The sequence below is a fragment of the Dendrobium catenatum genome, unplaced genomic scaffold, assembly GCF_001605985.2.
Source record: "Dendrobium catenatum unplaced genomic scaffold, ASM160598v2 fragScaff_scaffold_754, whole genome shotgun sequence".
Classification (NCBI taxonomy): Eukaryota; Viridiplantae; Streptophyta; class Magnoliopsida; order Asparagales; family Orchidaceae; genus Dendrobium; species Dendrobium catenatum.
In genome coordinates, this window is record NW_021319216.1 from 167,156 (window position 1) to 184,853 (window position 17,698).

The window sequence follows — 17,698 nt, forward strand, 5'->3', positions numbered from 1 at the left end:
AAACTAACTAAAGGATACTTGTCGGTAGCCATGAGTTGCTTTGTCCAAGGGTACCTTATAGACATGGGATGAATGTTTGTTTAAGGGACGAATTCAAGTCGATCTTAGCTAACAAAGGGTTTTGTGCCCTATCGATCATACTCTATGATTCATTACTCAACGGTAAATAGCTATTGGAAAACATACAGGCTTTTGGCTATGACCGTAATATAGTTGAGTAGCCACAAGGTCAGAAGGTCGCGATCATAATCGTTAACCACATGGAGCCGGTCTAGCCAATCCATTGGTTTTTTATGGAGCCATCCGACCAAACCACCGAATAGAGAACCAGTCATAACCACACCACATAGAGCCGTCTGACCAAGCTACAAGTTAAAGTGGAGCTGTACTCATGGTTTAAAATTGCGCAATATGAGGCTCGCCTTTGCGCAATTCCAGTAAAAAACGCCTCGATGCTTACGCCTCAATTTTTTTTTTATGAGGCTTGCGCCTCAACTTGGTTGAGGCCCGCCTCGCCTCACTGGCATGAGGCTTACGCCTCACGCTATATATATTAAAACTTACATAAATCTTGAAGTAAATGCCCGACATTGGACTCTATAGGAGAGGAGGAAGGGGAGAGAGCAGTTCATCATAATGATGATTCAAATGAAGAACCCCTTAGTGATGACAATGTTGATGACTTATAAGTTCTTATGTGTTATATCATTGCTATTTATTTTTGGAAATTTGAATTATATGTTAATGAAAAGAATACTGGGATTTGGGAAAGATAGAATTTTGAGTTGAACTACATTTCATGTTGTCTTATTATTGGGATATTTTGATTTCACTTCATATCTTATGTTTTTTTATATTTTATATTATTCACTCATTAGTATATAAAAAATTTATCATTTTATGTTTACGCAATCTTTTGATTTTGAGGCTTACGCCTCAAAACGCCTTGAGGCTTATGCCTCGCCTCATGAATGAAGAACGCCTCAATACCCGAATACACAATTTTAAACATTGGCTGTACTAGCCAAGCCACTGGTTAGAAGACAATTCCACATCCTTACTGACAGATTATTATTTGATAATGAATATGAGTTATATTCTCGACTATATATTTGCTCTATGAGCTAAAGTTATCTTAAGTTTGTTGCCCTTACCAAACGATTGCGGAAGATGATGAGTTTTGTTTAAAGTTTAAGATAATTAATTTCAATTTTAAATATTAATATTTAGATAGGTATTGAGCTTTAGAATTTGGTGGGTTTAGAAAATTAATCCCATCGATTGTACATTCAACACAGTCATTATCGGAGTGAAATTAAAGTCATTTAAAAATAAGGTTTTGTTGAAGTTTAGAGGTATTTGCAAGTGTAGAATCCTCTCCGATTGAGATTAACATTCAACATGGCTATCATCGGGGACATTTAAATAGGTTGTATACTTATTATTTGAATCGTGTAATCCCTATCCGCTCATTAACAGGGGATCGGGTTCAATTACTGACATTGTGAGTTATTATATGAATGCTAAGAATCGAGAGCTTATAATTTTGTGATGAATTTCATTTAAAGACCTTTGAAGGCCTAATATGAACTTTAAAATTAAATATCTCGAAGATTTGTGATTATACTTTCGTTTGTTAATTCAAGTCACGTCGACTCCAGTTATTCGAAGGAGGATGAAACTTGAATATTTGACACGCACAGCATTCTCAAACCTTAATATTAGGAGCTCAATGTGGTGGTCAGAACACATGTAGGTATTAAATTCATGTGCACACTTTTCGAGGTACTGCCTTGCTTCTCGAGGCGATAGTATATTTCTTGGGGCAGTCACCTGCTTCCCAAGGTTGCTGCACACTCTCAGATGTGTCGGCAGGCTTCTCGATGTGACGCATTTAGATTTAGGAAATTTTAATTTAATACTTGAGGGGACACTTTAAAATATTTAAATATATTTTTTGCGTAGGTGATTATCATTGGAAAGTGTGCAAGATTTCATTAAAAATTCAAGAAATGCCTTATGTCCACTTGTGCGTGTGTTGTGGATCCAGTGGTGTGAAAGCGTATTAGTTTTCAGTTGTTGCATATAAGAGAGATATCATGTAGTTCATTTTGACTCCTTCAAGCTATCACTTAGCACAACTCGTAGAGGATGTTTGGTCAATAGGCTAGATATCGTTCTCTTGCTTATGAGTTAAATCATTTTCCACGAATCTCCTATTGTTGTTTGTAGGCCAGTTGTGCACACTACCAACTCCCTACTGCTCACATGTGAATTGTAGTGTGGTGCCATGGGTCACTTATTGCATCTTGTAGGTAGATTTTTGTGCAGTACAAGCTTCATCAATATTACCTATGGCAAGCTATATTCATCATAAGCCTACTACTTTCATCTGTTGGCGGACTGTCGTATGTATAACAAGTCTTCTGTTGTTGCACGTAGGTAAGCTATTGTATGCACTATGAATTCCCTATTGTCGCTCATAGGTGAATCATAGTATTCATCAAAGGCCTATTGTTGTTGCTTGTAGACGGTCTGTAGTGCACCCTACATATTTGCCTATGCATGTAGGCAAATTATCACATTCACCATGAGTCCCTTCTCCTCGCTCGTAGGGTCATGTCCGTTGTGAGTTCCCTATTTCTACTCTTAGGTGGACTGATGTGAGCATTACATGTCACCTATTGTTACCCATAGGTGGGCTGCATTTAGTGCAAGTCCTCTAATGTTGTTTGTAAGCGAGTTGTTATGTGTATTAAGAGTTCTTTTTCATGCTTGTAAGCAAGCTGCATCATCACTCATAAGTCTCCTTGCTTTTCACCAGTGGGCAGTCTGTTTTGTGTATCAAAAATTTAAATTGAGCACGTAGGTGGATTGATATGTTCATTATAGGTATCTCATCTTCTTCAATAAGTGGGTTGTCACACTTATTACAAGTATTCTATTCTTGTTCTTACTCGTAAATAGTTGTAGGTGAGCTGCCATTTACATTATATGTTCATTCGAAATATCACTTAGCTTTTTGATTTTGCAAATTGCATTTAATTTCATTCTAATTTTAGAATAATACTTTAGATCGAGTTCCCTGTAAGCTTGTTCAGTTTTAATTTTGAGTTACACCGCGGCCAATATATTTAATCCCATCACGCTACAAAAAGCGTGTATTGGTCTTTGAGGTACTTGCATGACAGCTCGCAAATTTCCCCGCAGGCATAGAAGCACGTATACGGGTTGTCCCCGCCACGCTATGAAAAGCGGGTATAGGGCCTGCGTGCTTCGCCGCTAATGTCACATTCAAACTTCCTCTTGCTATGCACTGAAAAGCATGTGCAGGGGGTTGCACGTTCCGCTGTAAACTTCGACAACATGATTTAAGTTTTAAGGTTTAGCAAGCATTATGCATTGCACTAGATAGACCACGATGACGACGTTGCGAGGAAATCAGCGAGGGAAATACACAATCTCTCTTACTCTCTCTTTTTTTTGCTTTCTGGTTTTTCCCTTTTTTTAACTAATAACACAATAATAATAATAATAATAATAATAATAATAAGATGGCTGATTTTGGTTAGGTGAGGATGCTGTTTGGCGGTAGATTAGAGGTGGTTTTGGGTGCTGTAGTAGGTGAAGGTTGAGGTGGAATGGGCTCTAGTTGCTTCAGGTAATTGGGCCTTGAATGAGGCTGTAAGTGTGGTTTACACAGTGGAGTAAGCTTGGTTGCTGTAGGTTGAAAGATGAGAGGCTGGTTTAGTTTGGGAGGTGATGGTTTCTGTGTGCTGGAGATCGGGTTGGTGGAGAGGGTAGAGTGGGCTTTGAACAGAGAAGGGAATGGCTGCTATGTATAGTTAGAGAAGTGTTGGGACTTGCTGGAATGATTTCAGTCGAGTGTAGGAGGAGAAGAGGGCTGTTTTGTATGCTTAATTGCAGTTTCACGTGAAAGGAAGGAGGTTGTTTAGTGAGTTGTGCAGGTAAGTGGAGAAGCAGCAGGTGGAGATGAGTTTGGTTTGGAGGTTGTAAGTGGAAGGTTAGAGTGATTTACTGCAGCAGCTATATTAGGGAAAAAGAATCTCCACATATGGCTGTTTGGACTGAGGTGTTGTGAGAGCTGAAGGAAAGTGGGGACTGGAGTTGGCCGATAATCTTATGCAGGTCAAGAGCAGCAGATAGTGGAGTGTATGAGGGCTGTAGGTGGCTGGGTAGGAAGAGAATGCAAAGGAGTTGGAAAAAGTGGCTAATGTTTAGTGGAGATCAGAGGGGATTGTTGATGTTCACGTGAAGCTGCTGCTTTAGGTATGAAGTATGAGGTGCTCTGTGGTTGTGTGGAATTGGGGTTAAGAGCAGGTAGTTGAGAGGAAGAAGAGGTAAGGGGCTGTGATGAGGAGATGGGACTTTTGAGAAACGTGCCAAGTGCACTGAAAATTATCTAAGTGCAACTTGCGAATGTGCTGAAAAGTGTGCACGCGCTTTAAAAAGAAAATTAAATTCCCGCATGTGATCTGACAAATGTGTTAAACCTTTGAATTTAGCATCTGAGAATGATGAGAGGGCTAAATTGAAATGTAAATTTAAATTTCAACTCCAAGTGTCCTCGAAAGGATTGGAGTTGACAAGAATGGAATTTATAACCAGATATGCAATCCTGAAATTCATTAAGAGATTCTGTTTTACATTCACATTAGACTTTTCAATTGCTTTTGAAATGAAATTCACTATAAAATGCGAACTTTTCAAGTTCAATGCTCACAACAATTCAGAAAATCTATAGTTGAATTTGATCTTCTGTTTGCGAGCAAACAAAGTTGATAGGGTTTATATAATGAAATAAAATTACCTAAAAACTCTGATGATGGCCATGATGTTAAAATTTTTTTGGGAATTCTGTTATGTAAGAGTAAGGTTGTATCCATCAACCCCCTCTTCTGACTTTGCATTGGTGAAGCCTGTTGCAATGGGTGCATGATGCGTGTGGTTGTTTTGCTCTTATAATAACATAATTGACAGTTTTTTTAATTTAATCCTAGTTGTATGATAACTTAAGTCATTTAATTTTCATTTCTCTTGTATATTCATTAGTTGCACATGCGATATTCACTAGCTCTTTTATTTTTTTCATTACTTTGGAGTTCTTTGGCATTTCTGTCATAGAAAGGGAAGCATTCGGTTGAGTAGATAAATTCACAAAAGATGGTTGTGGTGTTCAATTAATGTGTAATTTCTTTCGTGACACATAATCCGTATATTTCTTTCTGTGCAGGTTGAATTCATGATGGGAATTCTATCTCGTTTGGTTAGTCGACAGGTAATAAGTTCTCCCACCAATGCATGGTTGCTTTTGGACATTTTTTTCTCTTTCTTGCTGTAGTTTTTTTCTTAATCTTTATGTTGCCCGTTCTGATTCAGTAGGATTCTCATAAGTTTCGTATAATCATTATATTTTTGGCTACTTGGAATGTTTTCTCATCTATCAATGTATTAGCTGCTCTCTAATTTTTAAATGTTAAGAAAGTATTCATCTATTGTTATTCGAGTTATAGTACTTATTGTGCTGGATTTCAAGTTAAATCAGTTATTTTCTTATGATCATGCAGATTTGGAGGATGCCAAAGCTATGGGTTGGATTTTTGAAATGTGCTTCTCAGACAATGCCGCATTCATTTAATGTCCTGCTGCAGGTGGTTGCTGGTTTTTATATCTTTTATTCTTTTGCAAGCCCTTGTTTAAAAAGGATGTATAATTGTGCTTACTTTTGAATGCAGCTACCCACCCCACAACTTGAGGGTGCCTTAAATAAATATCCTGAAATGAGAATTCCTCTAGCTAGTTTTGCCAATCAGCCTAACAATAGAAGCTTATTGTCAAGGTATTTTCCTGATTTCATCACGTCGTCTTGTAGCACTTGAAATATTTTATTGAGGTAGTATGGCAGCACTCGAAATGTTTTATCGCGGTAGTTGAACGTTCATCTATCTGTCTTTCCTCTTGTATTTCCATTATCTTTGTAAATAGAAGCTAGAAGTGTTTGCATTTTAAAGATGTTACAGGAAATCTCTGGGCTATGGATGCTGCATTGAGTGTTTGTTAGTGTTTGATTATTGAGCAGGATGTTGGTAAACTCATCCTCTTCTCTCATCTCCTCTTCGTTTTTTTTACAATCAACCTTTCTGGTTACAAATCGCTACAGGGGAGGCCTTCCGTGAGATATTTCATGGAAAAGTTTTATCACTTTATTTTCCATCTCCCATATCTAGCATTTGGAATCAACTGTAAAGATAAACTTTGAATTACTACAACAACAACAACAACATCAAGCCTTTATACCGCTACATCAGATCGGCTACATTAATTATTTTTCTCCATTGTGTCTTGTTAAGAATCAAATTCTCATTTTAATCTAATAAAGAAAGGTCATTTCTAATATTTTCTAAGTCTTTTTAGGTTTGTCTCTACCTTCCTTAAAATAAGTCAAGTCTAATACATCTACTCTCCTAACTAGGTCATTGGAAGGCCATCGTTTTATGTAACCAAACCATCTAAGACTACTCTCTCCAGCGGCGGAGCCACAATTGGGGCACCAGGGTCACGTGCCCCCACTGGCCTAAAATTTTTTTTTAGTTCATGTTAAATTAAGATATTTTTATTTGTATAAAAAAATGTGATACATACCTATAGATAAACCGCCCGGTTGCCTAAGTTCTGTCTCTTCCCACTCTCCACTCCATCTCCTTTTTCTTTTCTGCTACCCCTCTTCTCCATCATTATCTTCTCCGGCAATCCACCATTCTCCATTTGTCACTCGCTTGCTCTCTCTTCTTTACATTAGCTTCACGGACCGATAAGGCAAGGGTTGAAGAAGTTTAATGACTGGAATGCCCTTCATATTTAAAATGGACAAGAAAGGTTAAAATGAACTTGTTGAGTTAGAAAAATCTTAATTTGTTATCATTAAAAATTAATATGCATACATATATAAAGAAAAAAAAAACATATGTTAGAAATTTTATTTTTCCTAAAATTAGCAGCTAAATATTTATAAATGAAATAAGTTAATTATAATTTATGTGTAACAACTAATAGAATATATAGGATTTTAAATTTTATTAAAAATAAATATGAATATTCTTAAAAGATAAAAGTATTATTTTACTATAGACTGTTAAATAGAAAGATAAAAAAGCTACTAAAAAATATTAGGACTATATTAAAATTGATCAATTTGTTCCCCCATTGATGAAAATTTCTGACTCCGCCCCTGACTCTCTCTTATCTTATCTTCCACTGGAGCTACTCCAAACTTTTCACGTATATGCTTGTTTCGTATCCTGTCTCTAAGAGTAATGCCACTCATCTACTTGAGCATCCTCATCTCTGCAAAGCTTAACTTAATATTATACTTCTCTTTTAATGGCCAACATTCTGCACCATAAAGCATTGTAGGTCTCACCACAATCTTATAGAAATTTTTCTTAAATTTGAGGGGGACTTTTCTATCACACAACAAGCCCGATGCATTCCTCTATTTCAACCATCCAACTTGAATTCTACTAATACACTATCACTCTAAACAATAGACCCAACATATCTAAAATGTGTATTCTTATATTAGATTTAATCACCCAAAGTCACAATTCCCCCACTAGTTCTATTACTACTAAAATTACATTCCATATATTTGGTTTTAGTTCTACTCAAACAAAACCTTTAGACTCTAAGGTTGACCTCCATAATTCAAGTTTACCTTCAACTCCCTTTCTAGCCTTATCAACAAGAAGAATATCATCAGTAAAAGGCATACACCAGGGTACAACCTTTAGTGAGAACATCCATGATCAAAGCAAAAAGATATGGGCTTATGGCCAATTCTTGATGTAATCCAACTGAAATAGGAAAATACTTGGTCAAACCACATTGCGTTTGAATGTAAGTAGCAGCTCCTTCATACATATCCTTAATGACTTGAATATAAGCATTATTAACCCCTTTCTTTTCTAGAACTCTCCATAGCATTTCTCTTAGAACTTTATCATATGCTTTATCTAAATCAATAAATATTATATGTAGATTTGTCTAATTCTCTCTATACTTCTCCGTCAAACCAGTCATTAAATGTATAGCTTCCATAATAAACCTACCTGGCATGAATCCATATTGATTTTGAGAACCATTAGTATAATGTCGTAACTTATGCTCAATAACTCTCTCCTATAATTCTTAAGTATGACACATTAACTTAATTCCTTTATTATTTGCACAATCTTGTGAATCACCTTATTCTTAAAAATAGAAATCAACACTCATTCTCCACTCATTTGACATCTTTTTAGTGTTCAAAATAATATTTAAAAGTTTAATAAGTTGAGAAATTCTTTCATCCCCTGAGCATTTTCACACTTCTATTGGAATATCATCAGGCCCAACAGTCTTTCCACACTTTCTTTTCTTTAAAGCATGTGTAACTTCGATTTTACTAATACACCGATATAAATAAAAATCTTTATTTTCATTTACGGTACTAAGGTCATCAATTATATTCTTACAATCTTCATTGAAAATGTTAGTAAAATATCTCATTCATCTTTGTTGAATATCTTTTTTTATAAAAGCAATTTTTTAATCTTCATCCTTAATGCACTTCACTTGAACTAAATCCTTACTACTCTTTTCTCTTTTTTTGTCTAACTTATGCATATACATTTCGCTCTCCTTATGCCTAATCTATTATATAAATCATTAAAAGTTAAAATCTATCGCATAAATCATTAAAAGCTAAAAAGATATTAACAATTACAAAATCATAAGCTATAGCAAAATCTAATATAGTCTTACCACCTTCATTAGTTACTCTAAACTCGCAGCCACTATGAATGCTTTTAAAATCATCTATTTCTCTACCAAAATGTCCATTTAAATATCCTCAAATAAAAGCTCTTTCTTTAAGAGATATCTTTTGTATTAATTATTCTATGTCATTCCAAAATTTTAATTTTGGACACATTTTTAAACCTACTTGAGAAGCATAAACACTTATATATTAATATTCTTAGCATCAACATTAATATTTAAAGCTATAATTATATCTCTAATTCTATTAATTTGTACAACATTATCCTTCAAATTCTTCTTTATAATCACACCTACACCATTCTAGTACGACTCATACCAGAATATCATAGTTTAAATCATAAACTATCAATCTACTTATTTTTTTAAGTTCCTCTCCTAATTTTAATTTCACAAACTACTTTGCCCACATCCGTCCATGATGTGAGAACCTTTGCCTATTTAACACAATGTGTTATTGGATTCATGTCTTGGTTATTCGATAAGTTTTACGCTGGCTGTCAACTACTTAACGTAACATTATATTTTTCTCATCCAGGACTTAGGACCTGACATCCATGAGATCATGAGATGTGAGTGAGAGAAATGAAATACTAGAAGGGAGGTTTTAGTTAATATATTTTATTAATATTTGTTTTTAAAATTCAACTTAAACCCTAAATATGAACGGTACAAGTCCTAAATTTTGAGGTGAGGTGCATCTTGAGGCGTATCTCACATGAGAGGCCATGTGGCACATGCCTAATGGTAACATTTCTTGAAAAGACACATCTCTTATTACATAATTTTAAATAATAGTCATACTAGCATACATACTTGCTATTCCTTTGAAAAATACAAAATAAACCAATGGATGCTAGGGGTATTATAGCACATATCCCTTAGGCTATCTTGCTCGTTTAGGTGCTTTCTTTTAACAATATTTCTTAGTAAATCTAACATAATTAATGTGTCGCGCCTCAATACTAATATGATGATCTTCTAAAATCAAAGGATGAAAATACCTCAACTCAGTTGGAATTATTTCACCTACAACCACTGAGGTTAGGGACAGCATAAAAAAAGTTTTTGCATTTTTTTTTTTGTCCAACATTAATAAGTGCCCATGAGGCCTTCCAATGAGCTGGTTAGGAAATTGGAGGTATTAGATTTGACTTATGTTAAGAAAGGTAGAGGTAAATCTAAAAAGACTTGGTTAGAAAATATTAGAAATGATCTTTCTTTATTAGATTTAAATGAGAATTTGACTTTTAAGAGGACACAATGACGAAAAAGGATTCATGTAGCCGATCCCACGTAGTGGGACAAAGACAAGTGAACATCACTGAAACTGAAGAAGTCAATGTACCCCAAGCAAGATTCTGAAAATAGAACTCTAACTAAATAGAAAAAATGAAGTTTTCAACTCAAATCGGCTTCAAGCATTCATACCAATGTTTCCGAATTTTAGGTATAGGTGTTGTTGTTGTTGTATTAATAAGTGCTCACGAAAGATGCTTGAATATGTTATTAAATATTAAGCCTGATATAACATATCGATCAACTAGTTCCTAAATAAACAATGTACACTTTAATCGAATCCAAACATTAAGTTTATATAGGTATAATAGCAAGAACACTAATATTACTCCAAGTAAATAAATAAATTATCAAGTTAGTGAATCAATCAATCAATGACATGCTTGAAGCAGCAAGTTACATGAATCTCACAAGAAATGTCATCGCCATATTCTCATACATAATAAGGCTATAAGGAAACAAAACCATCACATCTGATGTTTTATCACCTTTGGAAGAAACTACTATTCATTTTGTCCTTAAAATTCATTGAAGTACTAGCATCATTTTGATGCTTGAAAGGAGAGATTATTCTGTGCAGATGTCGAACACAACTCTACATTCCAATACCAATCAAAATGAGCCACGTCAGTCATATCGAGCCGTTGGCTTAGGCATCCATCCGGATGGGGTTCCGCTTCTGCACAGAATAATTTTTCGCTTGAAAGTGGATTGATTAAATGAGTATATATCCCTTATTATTCATTAAAATGCAACCTTGTAATTGATGTGATCTTCCATATCATTTCTGCAAGTGGTGCCAACTATTGTGATTCTAACAACTGATGCTTTTTGCATGCAGGCAAACTCTTGGGATACTAGGCCTCAGTCCTGAGCAATAATGAGCTACCATGAAATTGCAGTATTTCACCCATCAGATTCGTGCTGTACTGACCGATTTAATAACCTGGCAAGACAGCTATGATTTGAACCATGAAAAGTGCTTTTAAGTTCTCCAAAGAATGTTCCAAGTGAGCTGCAAGGCATGGATGCAATCAATAGCTTGGTATAGTCACCAGGTTTGCCAAGGAACCATCAATCATCAGCACTGCCTTCTGATTACAACCATTCTATGAGGCTCTACTCGGAATAGTTTCCTTCAGTTATTCCCCATTCTGATCAGAATTTGAGGGAATCCTCCATTGGTGTTTACCAGTTGATGTATATGTATCATTTTGTAATGATTGTTTCAATTTTTCTTTTAGAAATAGTTTGGTATCTATGATTGAATATCTTATATTCTCCTTTTTTGTATAGTAGCTATCATAGCCTGGTGCTTTGAGTCAGAGAATAGGGCATCTTTTTTAATTGAGGAATATTGTAAACAGTGTATGTCTGTGATAATTACACAAAGCCGATGTTCATTAGGCACAAATGTACTATTTCTTAGCCGGGCTGTGATAGCTTGGAACTTAGTAAGAAATGACTTGTGCATTTTAGTAAGGAATGGCTTTTGAATCACTCGGAAACTTTTATAAATCCTTTTGTTTATGAAGATTTACATACATATCATTTTATTTTATGCTATTTACATATCTAACATTTAAAATATTAATATTACATACTTATCATCCAGAAAACAAATATGGGTGCATGAAATGAAATATTAAAATTTATAGGATGGTATCGAGTGGTATGAATGAAATGATATATTTGATATTAAAATTATGTATTGGTGATAGACATATAATATTAATATTTTGAGTTTTAGATGTGTAAATAACATAAAATAAATTGGTATGTATGTAAATCCTTCAATTGTTTATAAATTTTAAAGGGTTGAACATGTGATACCTTAGGATTATTTATAAGTGATTAAAATGTTATTTATTCATTGCTGTTTAATTTTATTTGATGATAAAATTTATATTACATTTATTAATCTTAAAATAAATTCAAAAATATTTTAATTTATTATGATAATTTTTTATTATATTATTTAAATTTAAAATTTTAATACAAAATTGGATGGATCTATAATAATACTTATAAAACAATAAAAAAGATTAATTATGATCCTATTTTAATAACAATAATAATAATATATCGATACGAAAACAAATGTTTGTTGGGTACTGGGTTAGCTTATTTTATTCATTTATTATTGGGACTAGCACAAGTTAGGCAACAACAAAATAAATTTATTAGCACTAAATCAATTAATACTTTTTTTATTTGCGCCTTCAGATAATTTAGAAAAAGTTTATAAGTAAAATGCACAATATTTTTTTAATTAAACGAGTTAAATATAATTAAATTAGAATTGTGTATAAAAATGTGTATAAATGGAGTCAGCATATTATCCTTAAAAAATATAGGAATTATTATTCTTATGTAATTTATACTATTTAAAGGATAATATCCTACCTACCTAATAAAGTAATAAACTCAAATGAGTAAACATATATGAAGTTCAATGCAGCTCAATTACATTAGTGTGTAACATTAATGTATTATTTGGGATAATTTTTTTACTGTTTTGTAACATTATTTTTAGTATATATATATTTTTTAATAATAGGAAAAAAAATAGTGATATAAAATTGTCACAAAAGAAGCTTAAAAGCAACGATAAACTTTGCTAGTGTGTCGAAACTTTTCAATTGCAGCTCATTTTGATCTGTTGATTGAGAGCTTTGATTATCAACCAAGAAGTCTTGGGTTCGAATCTCTCATATATATTATGTCTCATATATATTATGTGTATGAATTTGTCTTAATTGACCTAAATATTCTAAAAAAAAAACTTTTCACTCGATGACAATTACATTAATGAGAAGCGTGCATTTCTCAGGCCATACCGTTAAGCCTCAGAATTCGTTGATTTCAGAACCAATTCCTTGAGTTCAGGCATTTTGCTCTCTAAATACTCCTTTTTGCTTAAAATCCTGTCCGCTGTGCAATCTTCTTCCTATTTTAGCAAAAGTAGTAGTTAGCTGAGGAAGATGAACAGATCATCAATTAAGAAAAGTTAATATCAACTTATCCAATGCCTTAAAGGGGATACAAACATGTCAATCTCGAAGGATTCAAAGAAAATTTAATTGGGGTTAAAACTGATGATGTGATCAAAATGAAATTCATTTAAATATTAATTAAATGGCATGTTAATGATACAAAAACATGATAAAAAATAAAGAGACTATTTCATGAAATATAGATCATATACAATAAATATCCTCTTTTGTTCTCTGGTATTTTGAGTACTGTGGGCTCCTGCTTTTTACCCAGCTTGTGGAGAAGTATTCTGTGCGGACACCGGACAGTCCGGTGGCCAAGTAGAATGTGTCATGTCACCCGATATCCAGCGGTACCCAGCATCGATACCAAATAAAAAAGTAACGTGACACGTTCTAGTTAGCCTCCAGATGACATTCAGTGTCCTCACAAAATAATTTATACAGCCTCTGAGACAGTTTATTATCACTGCCCAATTTTTTCCCTTTCATGTATTCTTCACTACAGTAGTTGTCTACAATTGCTAGAGTCGATGCTAGAGTCTTTGCCTCAATTTCATGAGGCTAATGATTCGGTTGCTAGTTATATCCTTCTTTGTTACCTTATACGACCTAACCAGCTTCCTTATCTACTGATTTTTGTCATTCAACTAATTAATTTCATCTAATATCGATTATGGCACAGTAGCTGGGGCTAGGAATTTCTTGGAAATTTCTAGAAACGGGATTTCAAAGAGGGACAATGTTTTGCTGAAACTAAGGTTAGAAACCACTTGCTGAAATTCAAATGTGTTAAATAAAAAACTAGTGGTATTTGATCAGATTTTGGAAGATTCTAGACTTTTTATTTAAAATGAAATTTCAGAAAAGTGTACTTCTACATTAAGTAATTTCATGGAAATATCATATCTGTAAATGGCAAAAATAGAATTGCTAAATTGTAAAAGCAGCTTCGTATTGTTGCTATCTGTTTATTGAAAATAGGGTAAAAATACTCACATCCTCAGTCGCAGCAGATTGCAATGCTGAAAGAGTAACTGTTGCTCTATGGTAATCCATCAAGACCTTAAATGTTTCTTCCGGCAATTTATCCTGTATTTGCAAAATTAGGAACTAGCACATAAAACAAAAGGTGAATTACAGGTAAAATGCAGAAAATTTTTAGTACCCCCAAGTAAAATCATCCTAGTATGTTCATTATATTGACTTGAAACAAGGCCTATGATTTGTACCTGAATATCATCGAAGTGCAAAATAACTTGTCAAAAAAATCACCGTCTTTACTCCCAAAGAATAATCTCTGTAACCCACCAACAATAACATGGAAGCTGCCCCCATCCCCCTCTCCCCCTCTCTCTCTCTCTCTCTCTCTCTCCTCTTTTTTACTCTCTTTATCTCTCTGTCCTCTCTCACTTTCTATGTATCTCCCACCACTTCCTCTCACTCTTTCTCTCTATCTCCCAACCCTTTCTCTCTTTCTTTCCGTCTCTATCCTAACTCTCTCTTTCTCACTTCCCCTCTCACTTTCTCTCCCCCCCCTTCTACCTCTCCCCTATAGACCACTAATCCCACCTCACGCACACAACCAGACCCGCACGAGCTACTAGCCTGTTTAACTCTCCCTACCGCTCCAATCGGACCCACTCACGCAATTGCTCCCAAACAACGCGACCGAACAGACACGGTCGTTCACTTCCTCAAAACTACACACAGGAGAGTTGGATATTTAATTGCACTCTTACGAATGCACGAACGATCTGCTTGCCCCTAGCATCGCTTTCATCTCCCTCGAAGCACGCAAGGAAACCTCCAACCCGTCTACTCTCTCATCTCTTCATGTCATTTCAATTGAACAAAGTATATATACATATGTCATTTCAATTGAACAAAAAAAGGAAAAAATATAGAAGAATCGATTTCATTAAGAAGCAATATCAGCTATGCATAATGGAATTATCACTACTCCCGACTTTACATCACCTGTGCAAATAGAGAAAAGGTGGGTAATTAAGTTTGATATCATGTAGCACTTTATCAAGGACTGTTGGAGGATGAAGATTCATCAAGCATACAACAAACAGTCGTTTAAAAAAAAAAACTTTTTCTAATGATAAAGATAACAATCAAGTAGCACTTGATATGTAGAGCAAAGAGACAAATAAATCAAACAGGATGACGTAATTTCAATTTTTGATACTGGGTGTTAAAAGCTATAGTTGATTTAACTATCAAGCTAAATTACAAGTTTTGATTGCAAAATCCAAGAGTGTACAATATATGTCTTGATTTATGATTGCATAAGTATGATGTTAAGGTAAAGCTGTGCTATGGAATTATTTGAAGGAACACTAATTAAAGTTATACGTTCAATTGGCACAATATATGATGTATGCAGATCAGGTCCTATATGTTGTTTGTATGGACAATCCTCCTGATCTAGAAAAAAATAATATAATAAGGACCAAAGCTAGTGTTAAGTTACCTAAAGGGCTAATCATGTCCATAGCTCAGTAAGACTTTACACTCAAATAAATAGCAAAATTGCTCATGCTAGTCTCAAATCATAATACAAGTGTATTATGAATATATTGCAAGTGTAAAATACTTTATACCACGATAATGTGCAAAATGCATTATGTAAAATATAGCAAGATGTATTATGCAAGGTCGAATGTGTTGTTGTGCAAGTACAATGACTAAAATATGAATGCATTATTTAAATGATAATGTATTATGCATAGGCAAATACAAACATATCATGCAAGAGCAAAAATGGAAAATACATTGTATGTGTATAAGCATCAATCAACATGTTAACCTCGTTACGCAAATATACTAAATTATGTACCACATGTGCTCCGATCGCACATTTAATTCCTAAATCTAAAGGTCTGAAAATGTTGCGCAGGTTAAATATTCAAGTTTTATCCTCTTCCTTGAAAAGAACTGGAATCGACATAACTTGAAATAATTAATGAATGTTAATCACAAATCTATTGTAAGTCTCCAAAGTTCTCTAGATGAAACCCATCATAAAACAAAAGCCTTAGGTTTTAGCATTCACATAATTATTAATTGATAAACCCAATCCTCTATTAGCGGACGAACATAATTAATAAAGTTCAAATAACTATTATTTAAAATTTCGATAGTGGCCTTGTTGATAGAAAATCTCAACCAGAGGGAATCCCATATTTTCAATATGCCTACTTTATGAAATATTAACATTTAAAGTGATTTCAAAATCACCCCGATGATGCCCGTGTTGAATGTAAATCACAATCGGATGGGTCAATTATCAAAGCTTATTTCAAATCTAATATCTTAAATTCTAAACTTTTAAATAAAAATTTAATCATAAAAACTTAAAACTAAAATCTATCCGCCTTCCATAACCGTTTGTCGGAGGTTATAATTTTGAAACTAATTTCAGCTCACAATGAGCAAATGTCATGTCGGATATATCACTACGATTTACTCTCAAATAATCTCACTAGCACGGACATGGCTCATGCTCTCGAATCAGGTAGTTTTGCTGCCAAATGGTGTCACTATATTACGATTATAGACAAAGCCCGTATATTTTCTAATGACTTCAAATCCTTGAGTAATGAATCATAGGATATACTTGATAGACATAAAGCTCTTTTGTCATCTAAGGTGGACTTAAATACATCCCCTTAGACAAACACCACCCCAAGTCTATGAGAAATTTTTGGACAAAGCAACCCATGGCTGTTGTTAAGGTTCTTTCTGTCAGGTTAGGTCAACTACCGCCTCTAACTAATCAGACTAGGAACCATAACAGTCTGGGATGACGGAACCATGGGATCTTGATCGAGCCTGTCTTCATCCCCCCATCACCCATTTTAAGCACATGGTGATAAATTTCAAATCTTAAGCTCCAAAATTCAAAATCAAATTCAAATCTTAAAATTGTTGCTACTATATAATGGGTACACAGTGCCTATCTCATGACTATTCTTAATTGAAAGTTCTCTCGCTATCGGGAGGGATAATTAACTATAAGGGCTTGCGTCTATAGAAAATCATAACTCATATCATGAAGTTCTCACAAAATGAGGGCAAAATCGGAGTAATGTCTTATCTAAAACTCAATCTGCCTTTTGAAAATTTACTCGAAACTTACATTCGTTAAAACTCTCTCCATCAATAAAAGAAGTCGTAGAGAGGCCGGGGCGCAAATTTTCGGAGCCCACATCCCCCTTTCTCCTTTCTCTATCCAAAATGACAAAAATATAGAAAGAAAAAAAAGCAAAAAAAAAAAATAGAAGCAAAAAGAGGCAAAAATCCGTAAAAAAAATTTATATTTTCACTCTCACCGCAAACTCGTCATTGCATCGTTATCATCGCCTACCTCACACAAAGGTGTAAACTTGCAAAACACAAAATTCTTCAAAACCCCAAACGCAAAAAGTTCGGTGAATCGGGGAAACCTATGCATGGTTTTTTTAGTACGGTGCTGATGGTGACGTTCGCCATGTAATCGATATATATATATATATATATATATATATATATATATATATACACACACACACACA

At 34.2% G+C, this 17,698-nt stretch overlaps 2 protein-coding genes across 2 annotated transcripts in view; one reads left to right on the forward strand and one right to left on the reverse strand.

The window, feature by feature from the left end:
* Window positions 1-11,655, forward strand: part of LOC110105937 — a 112,944-nt gene extending 101,289 nt beyond the window's left edge. The window contains exons 25-28 of the mRNA XM_020835631.2: window positions 5,255-5,299; window positions 5,589-5,672; window positions 5,757-5,860; window positions 10,979-11,655. Coding sequence (XP_020691290.1) covers window positions 5,255-5,299; window positions 5,589-5,672; window positions 5,757-5,860; window positions 10,979-11,018 — 273 coding nt within the window. The 3' untranslated portion in view covers window positions 11,019-11,655. The remainder of the gene's footprint in view (window positions 1-5,254; window positions 5,300-5,588; window positions 5,673-5,756; window positions 5,861-10,978) is intronic.
* Window positions 11,656-12,865: 1,210 nt separating this feature from the next.
* Window positions 12,866-17,698, reverse strand: part of LOC110105950 (E3 UFM1-protein ligase 1 homolog) — a 55,556-nt gene continuing 50,723 nt past the window's right edge. The window contains exon 20 of the mRNA XM_020835651.2: window positions 12,866-13,087. Coding sequence (XP_020691310.1) covers window positions 12,980-13,087 — 108 coding nt within the window. The 3' untranslated portion in view covers window positions 12,866-12,979. The remainder of the gene's footprint in view (window positions 13,088-17,698) is intronic.